This window comes from Aptenodytes patagonicus, chromosome Z (assembly GCF_965638725.1).
Source record: "Aptenodytes patagonicus chromosome Z, bAptPat1.pri.cur, whole genome shotgun sequence".
Lineage (NCBI taxonomy): Eukaryota > Metazoa > Chordata > Aves > Sphenisciformes > Spheniscidae > Aptenodytes > Aptenodytes patagonicus.
In genome coordinates this window covers 75,239,369-75,255,356 of record NC_134982.1, presented here as the reverse complement: position 1 = coordinate 75,255,356, position 15,988 = coordinate 75,239,369, and the positions used below count along the sequence as shown (strand labels likewise).

The 15,988-nt window shown below is 40.3% G+C and overlaps 1 protein-coding gene across 1 annotated transcript in view; it reads right to left on the bottom strand.

Moving 5' to 3' along the window:
• Positions 1 to 15,988, bottom strand: part of MOB3B (MOB kinase activator 3B) — a 102,144-nt gene that overhangs the window by 50,864 nt on the left and 35,292 nt on the right. The window contains exon 3 of the mRNA XM_076362467.1: positions 7,514 to 8,122. Coding sequence (XP_076218582.1) covers positions 7,514 to 7,931 — 418 coding nt within the window. The 5' untranslated portion in view covers positions 7,932 to 8,122. The remainder of the gene's footprint in view (positions 1 to 7,513; positions 8,123 to 15,988) is intronic.

Here is a 15,988-nt window from a genome sequence, read left to right as displayed (position 1 = left end):
TTCTGCAATATTTCTGAGCTTAAATAACAACTTAAATTTGGCAAAATAAACATAGGCAAAAAGTAGCCACTATGAAAGTTGGTATCTGTGAATCTTATTTTGTCCAGGTTCCAAACGAACCAGCAAAGTCATTATGATCTGTAAATGCTACTCCTACACATATTCTGCTTTGCAGCATATCAGACAAAGTCTGTTTTATAAGGTTTCAAATAAGGAGCTATTCTCCTTGTTCATCAGGGAAAGGAATGCACACAACACTGTGGAATGCAGACTACTCAGTTCACACAAACCTACTTTCCAAGGCAAAGCATGTTCAAGGTATCAAATTTCCCACACTTTGGAGTTGGGCACAACCTCAGCCCCAGTATGCCATAGTCTTAACACACTGTAGACATCAGCCCTGCTGTGAAGGTAGCTAAAAAGAGGTCACAAGTTCAGTTAGGGTAGAAGCTGTGATTGTGGAGCTGCAGATCCTCCGAGAGACTAATTCAGGTAATGTCCCACAGCGTATGCAATCACAATGTGCTGGAGAGCTAAATTCCTCGTGAACAAGGGGCCTGGCAGCTACAGGACAGCTCACTCCAGTTCCCAGGTGGGACACCACTTCTTGCCAGTGTTCCATACTTCTTTCTTTCTCCCAAAGCAGTATCAGAGTGAGTAGAGATCCTGAAACCTTTCAGCCTTTGCAGAGCCAGCTAACACATCCCTCTCCCTATGAGCTTTCCCCCCACCATTCCTGCTGCCACTTAAGTTTCTATTTTTTTTTTTTTTTTTAAAGTTTCTGTAGCATGGAGAATGGAAGAAGAGATCTGCTGAGACCTGCTTTTCTACATGTTAGTAAAAGTGCTTTTTAACCCTTAATGATTGCCATAATACAGAAAACGTAGCATATGAGGCATCAGCCCTCCAATATGCATTCTCCAGGTGAGGCAGCATTCATTCATATCAGCAGTGCCAAATCCTTTTCATGGAAAAGCAGATTATGCTAAAAAATTTGCACTTACTTTCCATTGCACATATTTTCTATTGTTATCAGAACTAGGCTGAAGAATGGGTTAATTTATATGTCTGAGCTGGAAGCAGACCTGTATGTTCCTCAAATGACACATCTAGCATCAGATCAAGAGGGTACACTGTGGAAGACAGCTGGGGAGGATAGCTTTGGGAGCAGTCACCTGTCAGTCAACAATGAATGGGCTTGAGGATTGTCTAAGACAACTCCTAAGCTTCAGTCCATGTTCTTGTGTAAGCAGAATGCCTAGACTAATCAAGGCATTTTAGATAACAGACAAAAATAGGGAATCAAATTGCTCCAAAGTACAATCAGTCAGCAAGAAAGTAATGCAATGCTAAGAAGGCCAGATAGATAGCTGCCTAGTAAAACTGCATCACTCACCATACAGATGGGGCCAACACAATTTTTATCAATCTTCTTTGATGGTACTCTTGAAGTGTACTAGGTTTGAGGGTTGATTCATCTGTCAGCTTAGTTTACATAGAAGCATCTGTTAGATCCTGAACCACAGGAACAGGAAAGAGAGGGAGGAAGCTCTGACATATAACCTAGTTGTAAAATATCTACCTGACATTCTCCAGGCACGTAAATTTCAAGATGCCAAACTTTCTAAAAGGACAGCTGTGCTGCTGCTATAACTCTGCTGTAACATACGTATATGCACAGAATTCACATTTAATGACTAGAGGACAGCTACAGCCATACAATAGTCTGTGTCTTGCAGAATTTTCTTTATTTCATTTGCACAAGAGACTAACTCAAAGCTCTTGGCAAGTATATCCATGTGCTGAAGGAGGGACCAAGGAAGGGCAGCAACAATGAAAAGAAGGTAAGCATTACAAAACAAAATTCTTCTTTAGCCCAAATCCAGCATTGGTCTGACAGGTATAAAGATCAAGCAGAAAGGACTGTTTGGAATTTACAAGTCTTCAGCTGGTAGCCTACAGCTATATGCATCCACCACGGTGTGATTGCATGACCAGCTAACAGCCAGCAATCTGACCCCTCCCTTCAGCCCCTGGCAAAGCTTTGTCTTAAAATAAAAGAAAGAAACCAGCTGTAGAGATCGTACATTTTTTTTACTGCAGGGCGAGTGTGCATGAAGCAATGGCAGTTCCTAGATGGTGCAACTGCAATGGCGGCAAAGAATGAAGAAGTATACACAGCAAATGCCTGCAAATGCCACTTTGCCCACACCACGGGCACCTCCTCATACTTTGGAAGAGCAGTAAGACAGGGACAGTTGTATGACAAAGTCAATGATGTCAAACACTCTCCCCACATTTCTACAGGCTGTATTGTGAAGAGGCCTTTGCTCAGTAAAAGTAGTTGAGGAGTCTCTATTCACACCCACCAGTTAGCTGCTCCCCTGCCCCTGCAGAAAAGTGTCCCAAGTGGTAACTATTATTACTGGCTAGAAAACCAGAAAAATCCTACCACAATATTAGTAAGAAACAACTGAAAAAAGTTTAGTTCTTTATTTAGTGGTTGTTTTGAATCACATCCACAAGGGTACTCCGGAGTCTTGGTCTGCTTTTGTAGATGCATTGTGGTGACATACTGGGCTCCTCTTTTGGAAGTAGCGTCACACACATGCTCTGTGCAAAAACTCTGAAGCTACCAGCTACCAAAATTTACTAGTTAAGCATGGACCAGGCAGTGCATTTCTAAAGATACATTAATTTTTCAGCTGAAGTTCTAGGCTTTAAACACTTTAAAAGTATGTTTTCATTTTGATCAGCCATAACTAGGCTATTTGATTACAGTAACTTAATAATCTTTGAAATCCTCCTCTACAAAAACTCTCATAGCTTAAAAGTGATTTTGTACTTCCATTAAATGCCAAATTGGAGCTTCTTAAACTGCTTAATTGGTTTCTAATCAATTTAGCTCTTGCTCTTGAAGCAGCCTGTCAGCGCTGAAATTAGAACTAAGAATCACAGGATAGTTCAGGCTGGCACAGATTTTGGGAGGTCTGCATCCCAGCTTTCTGCTTTATATAGTCATCAGATCAGATCAGGTTGCTCAGGGCTTTGTCCAGCCTGGTCTTGAAAACCCCAAAGGATGGAGACAGCACAACCTCTCTGGGCCCCCTCTCAAGTGCTTTATTGTCCTCATTGGGAAAAGTTTTTCTTTATGTCAAGTCAGAAAAGAAGTTCATGTTCTTGTTTATTTCAGCAGAACACTCTGTCTTCTCACTTCAAACTATGGACCTGATGAAGAAATCACGTGGTGATGTTCTCTGGCCTGTGTTATGCTGGAGGCCAGATTAGAATAAATGAAATAATCCCCTGTGGCCTTAAATTTCTGGATATTTTTCCCAGAGATGCTTACAACAGAAAAAACCATTCCATTCACTGAAAATCCAAACAAGACAGAATTACTCCCAATTTAAGGCTGCAATGAGGACGAGAAAAAACCTAAGGCAACTGAATTTGTCTTGTTTGGGAATCAGGGCCTGAAGGGAGTACAGCAGTAGAGAGCTGCTTGCTTTCTTAGCTCCTTTTTTGACACTGCCCAAACACATACTGTGAAAGCTGACAATTGCAGTTCACCAAAACCTGCATCTGTCCCAAGTATCAACTGCTTCCCACTCCAAATGATTTCTTCAGCCTGTTTACCAAAAAGCACAGAGATAAAAAAAAGGGCGGGGGGGGAAGGTACTTCTGAGGCTACGGAGTATTTAAGTTGTCCATATAAGCCTGGGAAATATATCCCTTGAAAGGTGTTTAAATAGTGAGACTACTAGGTGCCTGGAAGAGCAACTAGTATTTACTGGAGAAAGAGAGTTTACCCTAAGGCTAAATAAAACTCCAGCACACTACAAAAATTCATGCTGGGGACTAATATGGATAGCTTCATCAGAGTGGCCTGAGCAGGCATACAGAGTGAACTCTCCTCCGTTCTGTTTCTGAATTCCCACTCAGTGAGGGCTGAGACAGGTCAGGGTGTATCTGTGGTTACATGCAGAACTTGTTTCCAGAGCTGTCAGCCTCTTACATGCCTTAAATCCACTTAAAATGGATAAAGGAAATTGAGAATAATGGAAATAAGAACAAGGACATACTCATGTCTAAAATCCTCTGCAGGCTCTGAGGCCGTTTTACAAAGACAGTCCTTAAAGCTTTGCTATACAACGAGGTGGTCCTAATATTCAGCACCTGTTTTTGTCACCTGCACACAAGTCTTGACAGCTCTTCCGTTCCTATACCAGCTCCCTTTTCTCCTGCCAGCCAGTTTAGTGAGAATGGCTGGAGGAACAGGCTTTTTACCAGCAAATGAACAGACCAGAATGACTGGAGAAAGCAGAGGGGAAATAGCACCAGACCACAGGAAGTACAGAGGCTGGTAAGTGGCCAGAGGTCATCGTGCCAATGTAAACACCGGGAGTGTTAAATATAACATTCATAACAATGTATAACTCAACTGCATTTGTGGTTTTTTTAAAGCACAGAGGAACAACACCACCACAAAAAAAAGCCCACCGAGCCTGGCTATCCCTATCCCAAAATTATTTTCCTTGAAAGTAGCTCCTCAGTGAAAGCTGCCCTTAATCACAGTTCTTGAAATCCCTTTTTAGATAGTTTGCATGAGATATGTCAAATGAAAGAGGACAAGTTTAATAGGATTAAGCTGAGAAAAATGTGTTCAAGTTTCTGTGGACAGCTCCTACGAATCCCACTCTGGATCTCTTCACCAAACTCGTTTGCTAATGGAAAGGTCAGCCCAAATCCCATCCACTGGACATACACTTTTTACAGAACAATTCTCTGCAGACCATATGCTACAAAGATTCAAAGCAATAAATTAATCTCTAAGTTACAGCCAACTCAATGCTTTAAAATTGTTGTACTATTAGTAAGGACATACCTAAGCCTGTTTCGTTTTCACATCTGAGTATATCATCTTTCAAGATCTATTTCAACTGCTTTGAAGAATGAACAATTGTCATTTTCACCGTCATTAATTTCTCTGAATGAAAATAGTGGTTTGCATTAATACCAAGCCTATGATGCATCTAACCAAAGGCTGCTGCAGAACAGGTAGGAACAAACAGTACCCAACACAATAACAAAGCTTCTCTCTGATCAATTGTGAAAAGCAAAACATGTAACAATATACATGCTGAGTGACTGCATTTCATTCAACAGCTTTACAAGCAGTACTCAGACAGGCCGGCAGGTAGTATCATCTCCATTTTACAGATAGGGTATTGATGTACAAAGAAATCAGAAAGATTCCCTTGAAAGAAAAGTAACTTACCCAGGAACAGACCCAAAATTCCCTTTGACCATTTTGGGTGTCTAAGTAGGGACTTGCTGAGAGAAGAGGTACCCAGAACGCCAAAATCAACGCAGTGTGCATCTGTTTCTGTATTGTAAGATCTAAGGCCTGCTAAGCAATTTTACCAACAGTTTCATATCACAAATTGGTGAATCAAGAAGATAATGAGAAGTGTGCAGATGGCTACTATGGTATCTGTGACAAAGGCTCAAGAGGAGGGGAGAGTGGAATACGGATGCAAGTGCTGCTCTATGGAATAATGCTCCAAAGGGTATCTACAAAATCTCTTTATGGGGCTATCCAGTCATCTTGGTCTGTAATACAACCATGGCGCAGTCCACCACTCCATGAAGGCTCAAGCAGGCTTCTCCCCTTCCTTTGGGTCAATTCAGAGTGAGACAAAGATTTTTCACAGACATCAAGCATTCCTGTTCTGACTTGTATCAGAGTCCTGCCCCATTCTAGAGACCACAGGTCTTTCCCCTTTCTCAGTTTCTTTAGATTTGTTTTGATCTACAACAGCAGGAGCTGCTAGGAGGAGAAAAACAGTAGATTGAAGGTATTTACTAATTCCATTCTTAGGCTTAAAATAGGTAAGCCTTCAAGACAAAGTTCCTCCAGATGTATCTTACTACAAACATGAGGGGGGAGCATCTAGAGCTGAAAGCTTGTGTGTTATAGATTATTTGTTGGTTCAGTAAAGCCCATCAGCACGCCAGTGTATTACCTGCTCCCCATGCTTGCAGACAGACCACATTTTCTGCATATGGAAACTGCAAGAGCACAGAGTAGTATTGGAATACTCCAAGATGGAAACTTGGTATAACAAAAGCCTGTAGAAATACCAATGGAAGCAAAAATCACATACTTCACTGCACCTTCAACCCACCTTCAATTCCAAAAATCATTCACCCTAAAGAAACATAAAACAACAAATGCATGAGAAGTCAAACCCATTTTTCACTACATAAAATACACGGTACCGCTTCCTTTGAAATCCTCATTCTTTTTGCTGTGCTGGCAAAGTCCAGATTAAAAGCTATAGTTACTGCCTTCTTTCTTCCTATTAGTGCAGAAAAGAAAAGTAATAGGAACTGGGAAACAAACCACATGTTTGTCCAGACAAATAGCTGTCAAGGCCAAGAATAAGGTATTTCAAAGGTCAGGAAATACTGATAGACACAGCCTCTTGATGTATTATCTACCAATTAGCCGCAGGCCCAGCTGTGTATAAACTGCAAAATATGAGGCTGAACTAATTTTAACATAGAGCATTCTTCTTGTTTGTTACTCAGCTGGGCCAAGTACTTATATATAACATCTCATTTCTTACAGCAAGCTCCCAGTTTTCCCACTTGCAAGAACTGAATCAGGACTCATTAACTAAAACTGCTAAAAATTACGTAAGTATACTGACATCTCTAAGGTATACCATCCTGTCTTTTTTTATTACCTGCAGCCACAGCTAAAGATTTAGGCTGTCTACACTACACAATGCACTCTTCTGCAAAGTCCTCCTCATCCAGAGGGAACTATTCCAGCAAAGATACTTCCACCTACTTGCCCCACTCTTCAGGAAAACTAACTATAGTATTATAAAAGGAAAATTGTGCTGCCTTTAACAGCTCTCTCATCTGGGCTGTCTGGTTAAACCATAGTAAAGCTTGTTAGCTGTATATAGTCTTAGAAACAGTAATTTGGACAATAATTCACTTCCCAATTTGTCAGTTTTGGATGGAAAGTCAAGAAAGGGTGGGAGGGCAGAGTCCACTGCATTCCTGACTCTCCACTGCCTTGTACTGTGCACAGCTGTACACACTTCGAAGGGAGGATATCACTCTAATTAGGCTTTGCTTTCCATCCATTCTGCATCTGCCTAACTGGCCAAGCAAAGTGCAAAGCAACGCAAACTTGATTAGCTTTCAACAAGCTAATAATGCAATGCTGACCACACTTAGTGATTAACCTGAGAGGCTTACCAGGGACAAATGCCTAGAATGAAAACATTTTAGGCTAACAAACCCCACCATATCTAGCAGCTACAGTTAACTTTTCATACATTTCACACTATTCCTGCAAGATACCCTCCTCCTCCCCACCTGCTGTTTAAAGGCTTGAATTTCACAATCCCTAAAAATGAGGGTGGGAAGAGAACATGCTTAGTGCACAGAATGAAAGGCAGTTTATGCTTTAGGACTTCTTCCTCGCACTTACCTACACTTGTAGGAAATATATCCTCATTGTTGATTTGCACCTCGATCCAGTCCATGAGAAGATTCATATATTGGGGTGCTGGCAACGCTGTGGGCTTCTTGTACTTCATATCATCCTGCCACCGGTACTCATACTTAGGGCCTCCAGACATCACTGGGCAGGTCCTCTCTGTGCAGAACTCACAGATAGTTCCATAAATGAGGTTGATCCTATTGAAGAAGTCAACAACATGGACAGCCACCCAGTCATTTTGGTCTTCTCCACTGGGCAACTGCACAGCCGCTTTCAAGTCCACGCCTGAGTTCAGAGAGGCCTGTGCTCGTTTGTGAAGTTCAAACCTCTGGGTTCCAGGTTCAAACTTGCGTTTTGGGCGGAAAGTCTTATCTTTATTAAAGACTTGCTTGAGTGCTATGGACATGTCTGCTAATCTTCTGCTCTGCAGCAGCTGGCAGAAAAGCACGGCTGAGATTTAATGCAGGTATCTGAAAACAGTTGCTCCCTATCACAGGTCCTCCAGGCCCTGTTCTTTTTCTCAGAGAAGCTTGTATCAACTTCAGAGCAGTCTACTAGCTCTTCCTCTTGAAAGCCTTTCCAAGAGGCTTCATGTCCCTAAGGATATGGAAACAATATACATTAGTGTTAAGTTCAAGGCTGGCCCTGTCACTTTGTTACTGTTTTACCATGACTTTCTAGTAATTATGAGCTGAAAAGCAAATATATAACAAGCTAGCCTTAAAAATTGGCCAACAGCTAACCTGATGAACATTTAAAAGAAAAAAAGCCTCATTTTTTAAAGTATTAAGTAATTTAACTTCTCTGTCCTTTTTAAACATCTACCTAAATAGAGGCTCTTAAGTTATCATAAAGATGGGAATTCAATAAACCTTGTATAATCTTCCCCAGTGACTGCATATCATACATAATGTATGTATAAACTTAGTAGACAAAATACTATGTTACAAATTGGAACTCTTATCTAACAGCTCCTAAAATGACCAATGGTGCCTCTAAGCATTCGCCATAGCTTCAGTGCTCTTCTCTGTAGGAAAAAAATCCTCGAGCAAGATTTTTCCATATTTCTTCTCTGTTTTTAATTTTGCAAATCTCATAAAACCTACAGTATTGCACAGAAATAATTCCCGTTTCCCACAAAACTGTACAGAGATTGTTATTTTTCTTGACCAATCTTCAGGAATTCAGTAGTGGTCTTAATTTTCTGTTGGATTGTGTAGAATGATAAGAAAGCAATGGTGAAGCTGCCACTTTCTTTATAGCTCTATTCATCTTCTCTACAGGGGAATACTTGGCATTGTCGTTCTTACAAAAGCAAGAGCATAGACCTTGTGTTGTTCCATCTAACCTACTCTGGCAACAAAGAATGGTTTTAACAGCAAGTCTGACTGAAAACAAATTACTGCATTAGAGCCTTGTTCTTATATATACATGTGCAGAAGAGTATTATCATCAGTAAATGTAGGTAATTAGTAGGTGATAGCATAGATAGGGGTTCTCTCAATTAGACTTTTGTTTTAGTAGTGAAGGTTTTATGATTAAAGACAGAGTAAACATTTCATGCTGTGCATTATTTAAATTAAATAACACAATATGTTTTAAATTTGCACAGCACTACAAAAATCTTACCCTATCATCATGGGATTATGTATGCTCCACTGTTTCCCTTAACAGAAATCATGTCCATGAAAATTTTACTAGGCTGTGCGTGGAAAGCACTAAATTCTTCTGAAGACAGTTGCCCAAAGCTTTGCTGAGAGGCAGAGAGGAAGAGAAAAAGGTGCTTCTTTTTTCTTAAGCACCACAAGAAAGAACACATACCTAAGCAAAGAGAAATCTGGTGTGCTAGACCCCATCCCCACACAACAGAATGCAACTGCCATAAAAAATCCGCTCCCAAATAGCTGAAAGAGTAGCAACCAGCCAATTTGCCGGCAAGCAGCAGCTAAACAAAACCAGCAGAGAAGTGCTTGTTTTTCCTTTTGCTGATGGCATGATGGAGGGATACTCCAATCATGAGTTTATAAACAGTCATTCTTTCTGTCCCAGCAAAATATGAGAAGTTCAGGGGTGAACTCCAGGGAGACTATTGTCGTATCTGACACGCCCCTTGGAGTAATGTTCAAACACAGGGATCCCGAGTGTTCAAATCCAGAGCTCCTAAAACCTGACAAAGGTTGGGGAAAGAAGACTTTAAACAAAACTAGCTTTGGAACAATTTAGTTAAGTGTCATTGGTAGGAAGTGAAGGCACTTTAAAGAGACAACTTTGCCCTACAGTTTGTTGTTTGTTACCAAGACCCATAACCTCCAGCTCTCAAATGCTCTGTGGCAGTCAGCTGTTTATCTAAAAGTCTTTCAAAGAATAGGCCAGTAGTGCTGCACAGACTGAGCTTGTGACTGACACACTTTGAGATGGCATGGAGCCAATGTCCCAGTTTGCAATAATAAGGATGTTAGCTCCAGAGTTTTACAGCTCAGGTAACTACTTTTTTCCCACTTTAATATACCCAGCGCTTTTATGTGGCTACTTTGACTCCCTTCCTCACTTGTAAATATTAACCAGAACATGCCAGGAGTTTTTATTTAAAACAACAAGCTGAGCAGCAAATAAAACTCATCTTCAAAAGACGCATTTTGAAGCACAGTAGTCACTGCTGTTAAACCTTTTCCAAGAAAAACAGAAGACACCATATTTTATAAGCTATTTTCTACTGAATAGGCAAACATAATTAATCATATTAAATATGTACTCTTTCCAACTCCTCTACATACATTCAGTAAGTCTGCATAAAACCAATTAATGCAGAGAAAAAGCAGCCAAAACATTCAGCAAATAACTCATTATCTCAAGTCTTCTGCGTACCAGGAGTCACATGTTGAAATTGCCTGTGGAAGCACATACATCACGGTCAAATTCAACCCAAAGACTAATCCAAAAGATTACAGCCAGATGAAACTGTTCTTTAACCCACCAAGGCAGAATCAGAACAAACAAGAATTTCCTATATATCTCCTGTCCGGAGAGTCTTCTGTTCAGCGTCTTGCAATAAAAAAGCTAAGGCTCTTCCTCCTTCATCTTTCTATCACTTTTACACAATACAAAACTACATACTATCTTTGCAAAGCTGGACTGTAGAAGTCAAACTCACTGTTTAACTTCTCTTAGAGACTTAACTCTGCTAAGAGCTGATTTTTTTCTCTGTCTTAAAGTGTGACTGAAGGCTGTGCAAAGCCAGGGGATGGATAGACTTTTTCTCATGCATTTTCACGTGCAAGAAAACAAAATAGGAAAGTGTATGACCTGAATTTCACAGAAATACTGCGGTGAATCAGCCCTCTAAAATATTTTTTTGCATCCTGCTTCCTGAGGGTATTTGCTATCTAATTAACCATTATCTTCACTCAAAAGCTAACAGAAATGAACAAAGAAATAAACAAGAATTTTGAGACTCACTCCCTCACTTCTGAAACAGACTGCTTTCCTGCAAGTTACACAGCCTCCCTTACTCCCCTCACTCAAGCAAGCAGCTCAGTTAGGCTTTTCTAAACAGTTACAAACAGCACCACCATTACTTCCCTGGAACAAAGAAGCTTTCACTTTACTCACACGAGACAAAAGGACAGGCTCACCTGATTTTCAGTGGAGATTAAACACAGACACTTTAGGTTTGGATCCTTCAGAGGCTGAAGCTAATGGCAAAGCTCTAGCCAGAGTCTGTGGGCTCTAAAAGCATCTTTACTGCTTAGGCAATAAAGTGGCAGTAGTTAATGGTAGGATGGCCACTCCTCTGCTTTGGACTGAATCACTAATCCATTGCAGGAACTCATTCACCATTAGACTTCCAACATGTTGCGGCACTGTGTTTGAATCAACAATCAGTGATGAGAGGTTTGTCATCCCATACCAGATCACATACTGTCAATTAAAACTTTGTAGTGTTGGACTTACAAAGCAAAGCTATTGCTTCAAAAATCACATAGCATTAGCAAAAGGAAAGCTCATCAGACAACCTCAACAACAAATGGTGAGAAAAACCTTCTGATTTTTAAAGCACTGAGAATGTAACTTGGCTTGCTAGCCACCACTTTAACTTCAATGACAATTTTCATCTGACAAGAATGAGAAACACTCCCAGTTTCATTATCTCAATTGGTCTTGGGAGAGCTACTTCAGAGATGAAACACTATGAACAACGTTGTGGTATTGGTTAGATTGGATCATAACTCCTTGAAATCTGTGGTACAGTAGCATCCACCCTCCTTTCACGTAAAATTAAATTTGACTATTGCTAAGAGATATTTTGCAGTCTCCTGTCATATCACAGTGATGTCAGCAGAACTGCTCCTGACTTATACCTATGTCAAAGGCGACAGAAATCAGCTTCTGATCTTTTATGACAGGTCCTAACTATACAACAGGGCATAAAGAACGGCACTGTGGCTCACAGTGTTTGGTTTGATGATATACAGAGCCAGTGTTCTGGACACTCTTCTGAACTAGACGCTCAATATATGTCTGTCCTGGTATGGGCAGCTCAGACAGATAACTCCTTCCAACACTTCAGCTTCTCTTCTTTCTTTTCAGAACAATGTATTTCTGAAGTTGTGCGACAGTCACCAACAGCTTTTCCTGAGGGACTATTCCATGGCATGAATAATGCAGTTGGGTGAATTCCCTTGCTGGCAAAGCCATGACTGAGGATGGTAACCACAGATTTGGAGATGATCTCAGAACAGAGAACCAGACCCTCACAAGCTTAATCCATGGTGTCAGCACCACAGGAATCAATGCTGTCCCCAGCCTTACGTAGAAACATGCACATATAGAGACAGTAACTCAGTCTAAATATCAGGTATACCAAGTCAACATATGGAAATAATAAACCAGTCCTACCCATGCAGATACCACTAAAAAAACACCCACAACAAATCACACACTGTGATCACCATCACGTCTGAGTCACTGCTGAGTTAAAAACATACTATATCATTTTGTCATATACTTTCTATTAAATCACAGGTAATAAGAATGTTAAATGACACACTGTTTACAAACACACACCTTTCATCACAGCACTCTAGTGAGCATTACACAAGCTTTAGAGGGCTGCTGGGAAGGTAGCTGGTATAATTCCCATTTTATTAATCAAGAAAGTGTGGAGACACGACTTCTCCAGCATCAACCACACAGTAAGCTGTCTATCCAGCAAGACACTGTCTGAAAACCAACTCTGCATTGGCTGATTTTTACATTTTTCTTTCAAAAATATAAGTCTCCATTTTGAGCACTTGCATAGTCTGATCCAAAGCCAGCTGAAGCCTATAGGAAACCACACATTTGATCCAAATCCTGTTAAGGTCCAACATTTTGTAGACTTCTCATGCTTGGCTTCATACTTCACTATCCACACAAGGGGCCATTTTACTACAGCTACATCAGACAACTGGGGCAGTAAATATATTATATGGAGGCACATACACATACCATGCTCCCTTCTGATTGAGCAAATGTACACTTTTTCTACTTCCAGGCTCTTATTTGAGAGCCAGTATTATACTATACAATGAACAGGTTCTCCGTTTAACACACTTAAGTACAAAGAATTATCCAGTAAGGAAAGGCCTGTCCTGAAATCTGAAAACACTTTTCCTATTTACAAAGTAAAAATCAGCCAAGTGAGTAGGAACAATAATATTCCATGTATCTTATTTACATACTGAAATTTGTGCAGTTCAGCTAAGTTTTACCTTAAATCACAAGGAAAAAAAAAAAATGTGTGATTATTTGTATTCATAGTGAAAACTTCATGATATGAGAAGACATTCTTCATGGGCAAAAAACCCTGTCCTTACTTACACACAAAGAGATTAAGATTTGCGTTATGGTTGTGCCAGAGTTGAAAGGGAAAGGAAAAAGGATCAGAGCAAATTTAGGTTACTGAGAAAATGCCTCCTAAAAGCAGCATACACAAACACAAGAACCAGGTTCTGAAGGTCAGTGTATCTTTTCCTACATTCCATCCTATCTTCAACAATCTTGCAAGTTCCATAAAGGCTAAGCTCCCAGAATTAAGGGCATCTGATTATTACTGTAAGACTTAGAAGCAGTATACACAGATAAGTGTAAACAATGTTTCAGTTTCCCAAGTGCTGACTTGGATAGCTTCTCCATGGCTTCTACAGTGAAAGTTTTCAGGTAGAACCATCACTATTAAGGACAACAATGTCCTGCTGCACCCTTTGTCCATGGTTTCTGTGTTATTTACATGAAACCTAGAGCATGTCAATTAATACACAAAATTACAATAGTACACGGTAGCATGCAGTGAAAGGAAGCTTCCTGATGCTTCAGGACAAGAATTTGCTTTTGTTTATTGTGGTAGAAGTCCCAGAACCTTTAGGGGGAAGGGAAGGAAAAAAAAAAAAAAAAAAAAAAATCAGAATTTGGCTTAAAGTCCTCCCCAAGAAGGGATTCCTAGGGTTTCTCCAAGTTCTTCCCTTTCCTCTAAAGATACTAGGATTACCTTACACTAATCCATATATGATAACCACAATAACAACACTGCAGTCCCAAGGTACTCAGGTGGAAAGCGCTGACTGGAAAGAAGCTTTCCCATAGTCAGAAACACTTCCCATATACAGCAACATCCATTCATTTGACATGCAATAACTAGCCTTTGTTTTGTCTGTGCATGGGGGAAAAAAGGAGCAAGTGATTTCATGAGATTGATAAAAGCCACAATCGTAAAAGATCACAGAAAACAGCATAAATAGTATTTTCATAATCAAAGTGACAAGGCTCGATGGAGTAAATACAAATGACCTTTGATGCTTTTCTTGTTTAGACTAATAACCACTCCACTGCATTTCTAAGGTAAAAGATTGGAAAGGGAAAGCAAAATACAATGGATAACTGCCTATGAAACTGGGTGCTCTAAAAATGAACATAGTTATGTAACATGTGACAAACAATAACTAAATTGGATCAGCTTTGGCCTGAAAATCTCTAAGCCATGCTAATATTATAGCAACATTTGACAACGGGAATAAAATGATGCTTTATGATTCTGCCAAAATACAGAGATTTTCATAGGGATAAAATTGAAAAATAATAAATGGCTAAAGAACAGGGTCAGTCCCTCTGTTGTGAGTAGCAATGGCTTGGGCAGGCGTCAGGGGATAAAACATGATGTTTGCAGTCCTTTTTAGACAAATGACATTAATCATATTATTATTGTATTTGTCAGCATATTTCAGAGGCAATGTTAAGTAGAACTATTGCATTTTAGTATCCCAATGCTTTATTTACAGCCATTTAATTCCACTTCTTTCAACAAATTTCCCTTCTATACAGACTACAAAAAGGAGAAGTCCCTCTTTCTTTTTAGGAAAATTGTTTGTACAAAACAATTAGAAGTTACTTAAACAGCAGTCATTTCTACAATGAAGAACGTCAGCTGTTTGACAGCAGCAGAATTAGATAGGACTGCTCAAATCTTAGGTGATAAGTGCTGTTTATTAACCCAAATGAAGCAAGCTTTTCACCATGGGGATAAATGTTTGTGTTTTAACAGCGGACTCACCTCTCAACCAGTATCATTCTAGTGCCTAGTGTAATTACACCTAATCTGAAGTTCTGGAAAGGTACACTGATCACCATGAAGATACTGAGTATACCCTGGCATGCACTTCTTCTCTGCATGTTTATATTTTAACAGCATCCATGGCAATCCAGTCAGGAACACAGCCTTACTGTAGCATACAGTTTAAAGTTGAACTGAAATAGGTATCTCTCAGAACTACAGCAAAGAAACTGCAAAAAATGCATGGTTTAGATTACACTGAAGTTCAGCCTCTGTTCCTCTGTCATCCAGGAATTTAAGGTCTTGACCTCTTAAGGTCAGACTGATGGTCATGCAGAGGTATGTATGGCTACAATTCTCTTCTGAAAAGTCAGTCCTGCCTCACCTCCTCCCCTTTCATGTTCCTGCCTTCTTGCCATCTCCCCTATGATACCTGGCCCAGGTGCTTATATATCTCCTTGCAGGGAGCTGTACGAGATTAAGATGTAAACTGCAATAATTAAACAAACCACCGATTTTTCATCCCAATCAATTTCTTTGATCCCCTGCATGGCCACACAGCACAGGGAAGAGGACAGCATAAGAAAAGGTCTGTGTGGAAGGCAGAGGATGAGACAGATGGAATAGGAAACCTGTGGGAGCGCTTTTTCAGCCACGGCCACTTTAGTGAATCACAGTGTTTGCCATGCTCGTTTCAGACCTCCTAAACCTTCAAAGCAGGTGGGGAACTCCCTTTAGCTCAGGCAACTACCGAGGCTGAAGTCTGACAGAGTGACAGATCACAGTGAAGCATGCACTTCTGACAGTCCCTTTGAATGATGATCTTTTGTTACACACCCAGGTTCTTCCAGTCCTCTCCCTGCTTCACAGGCTTTTAC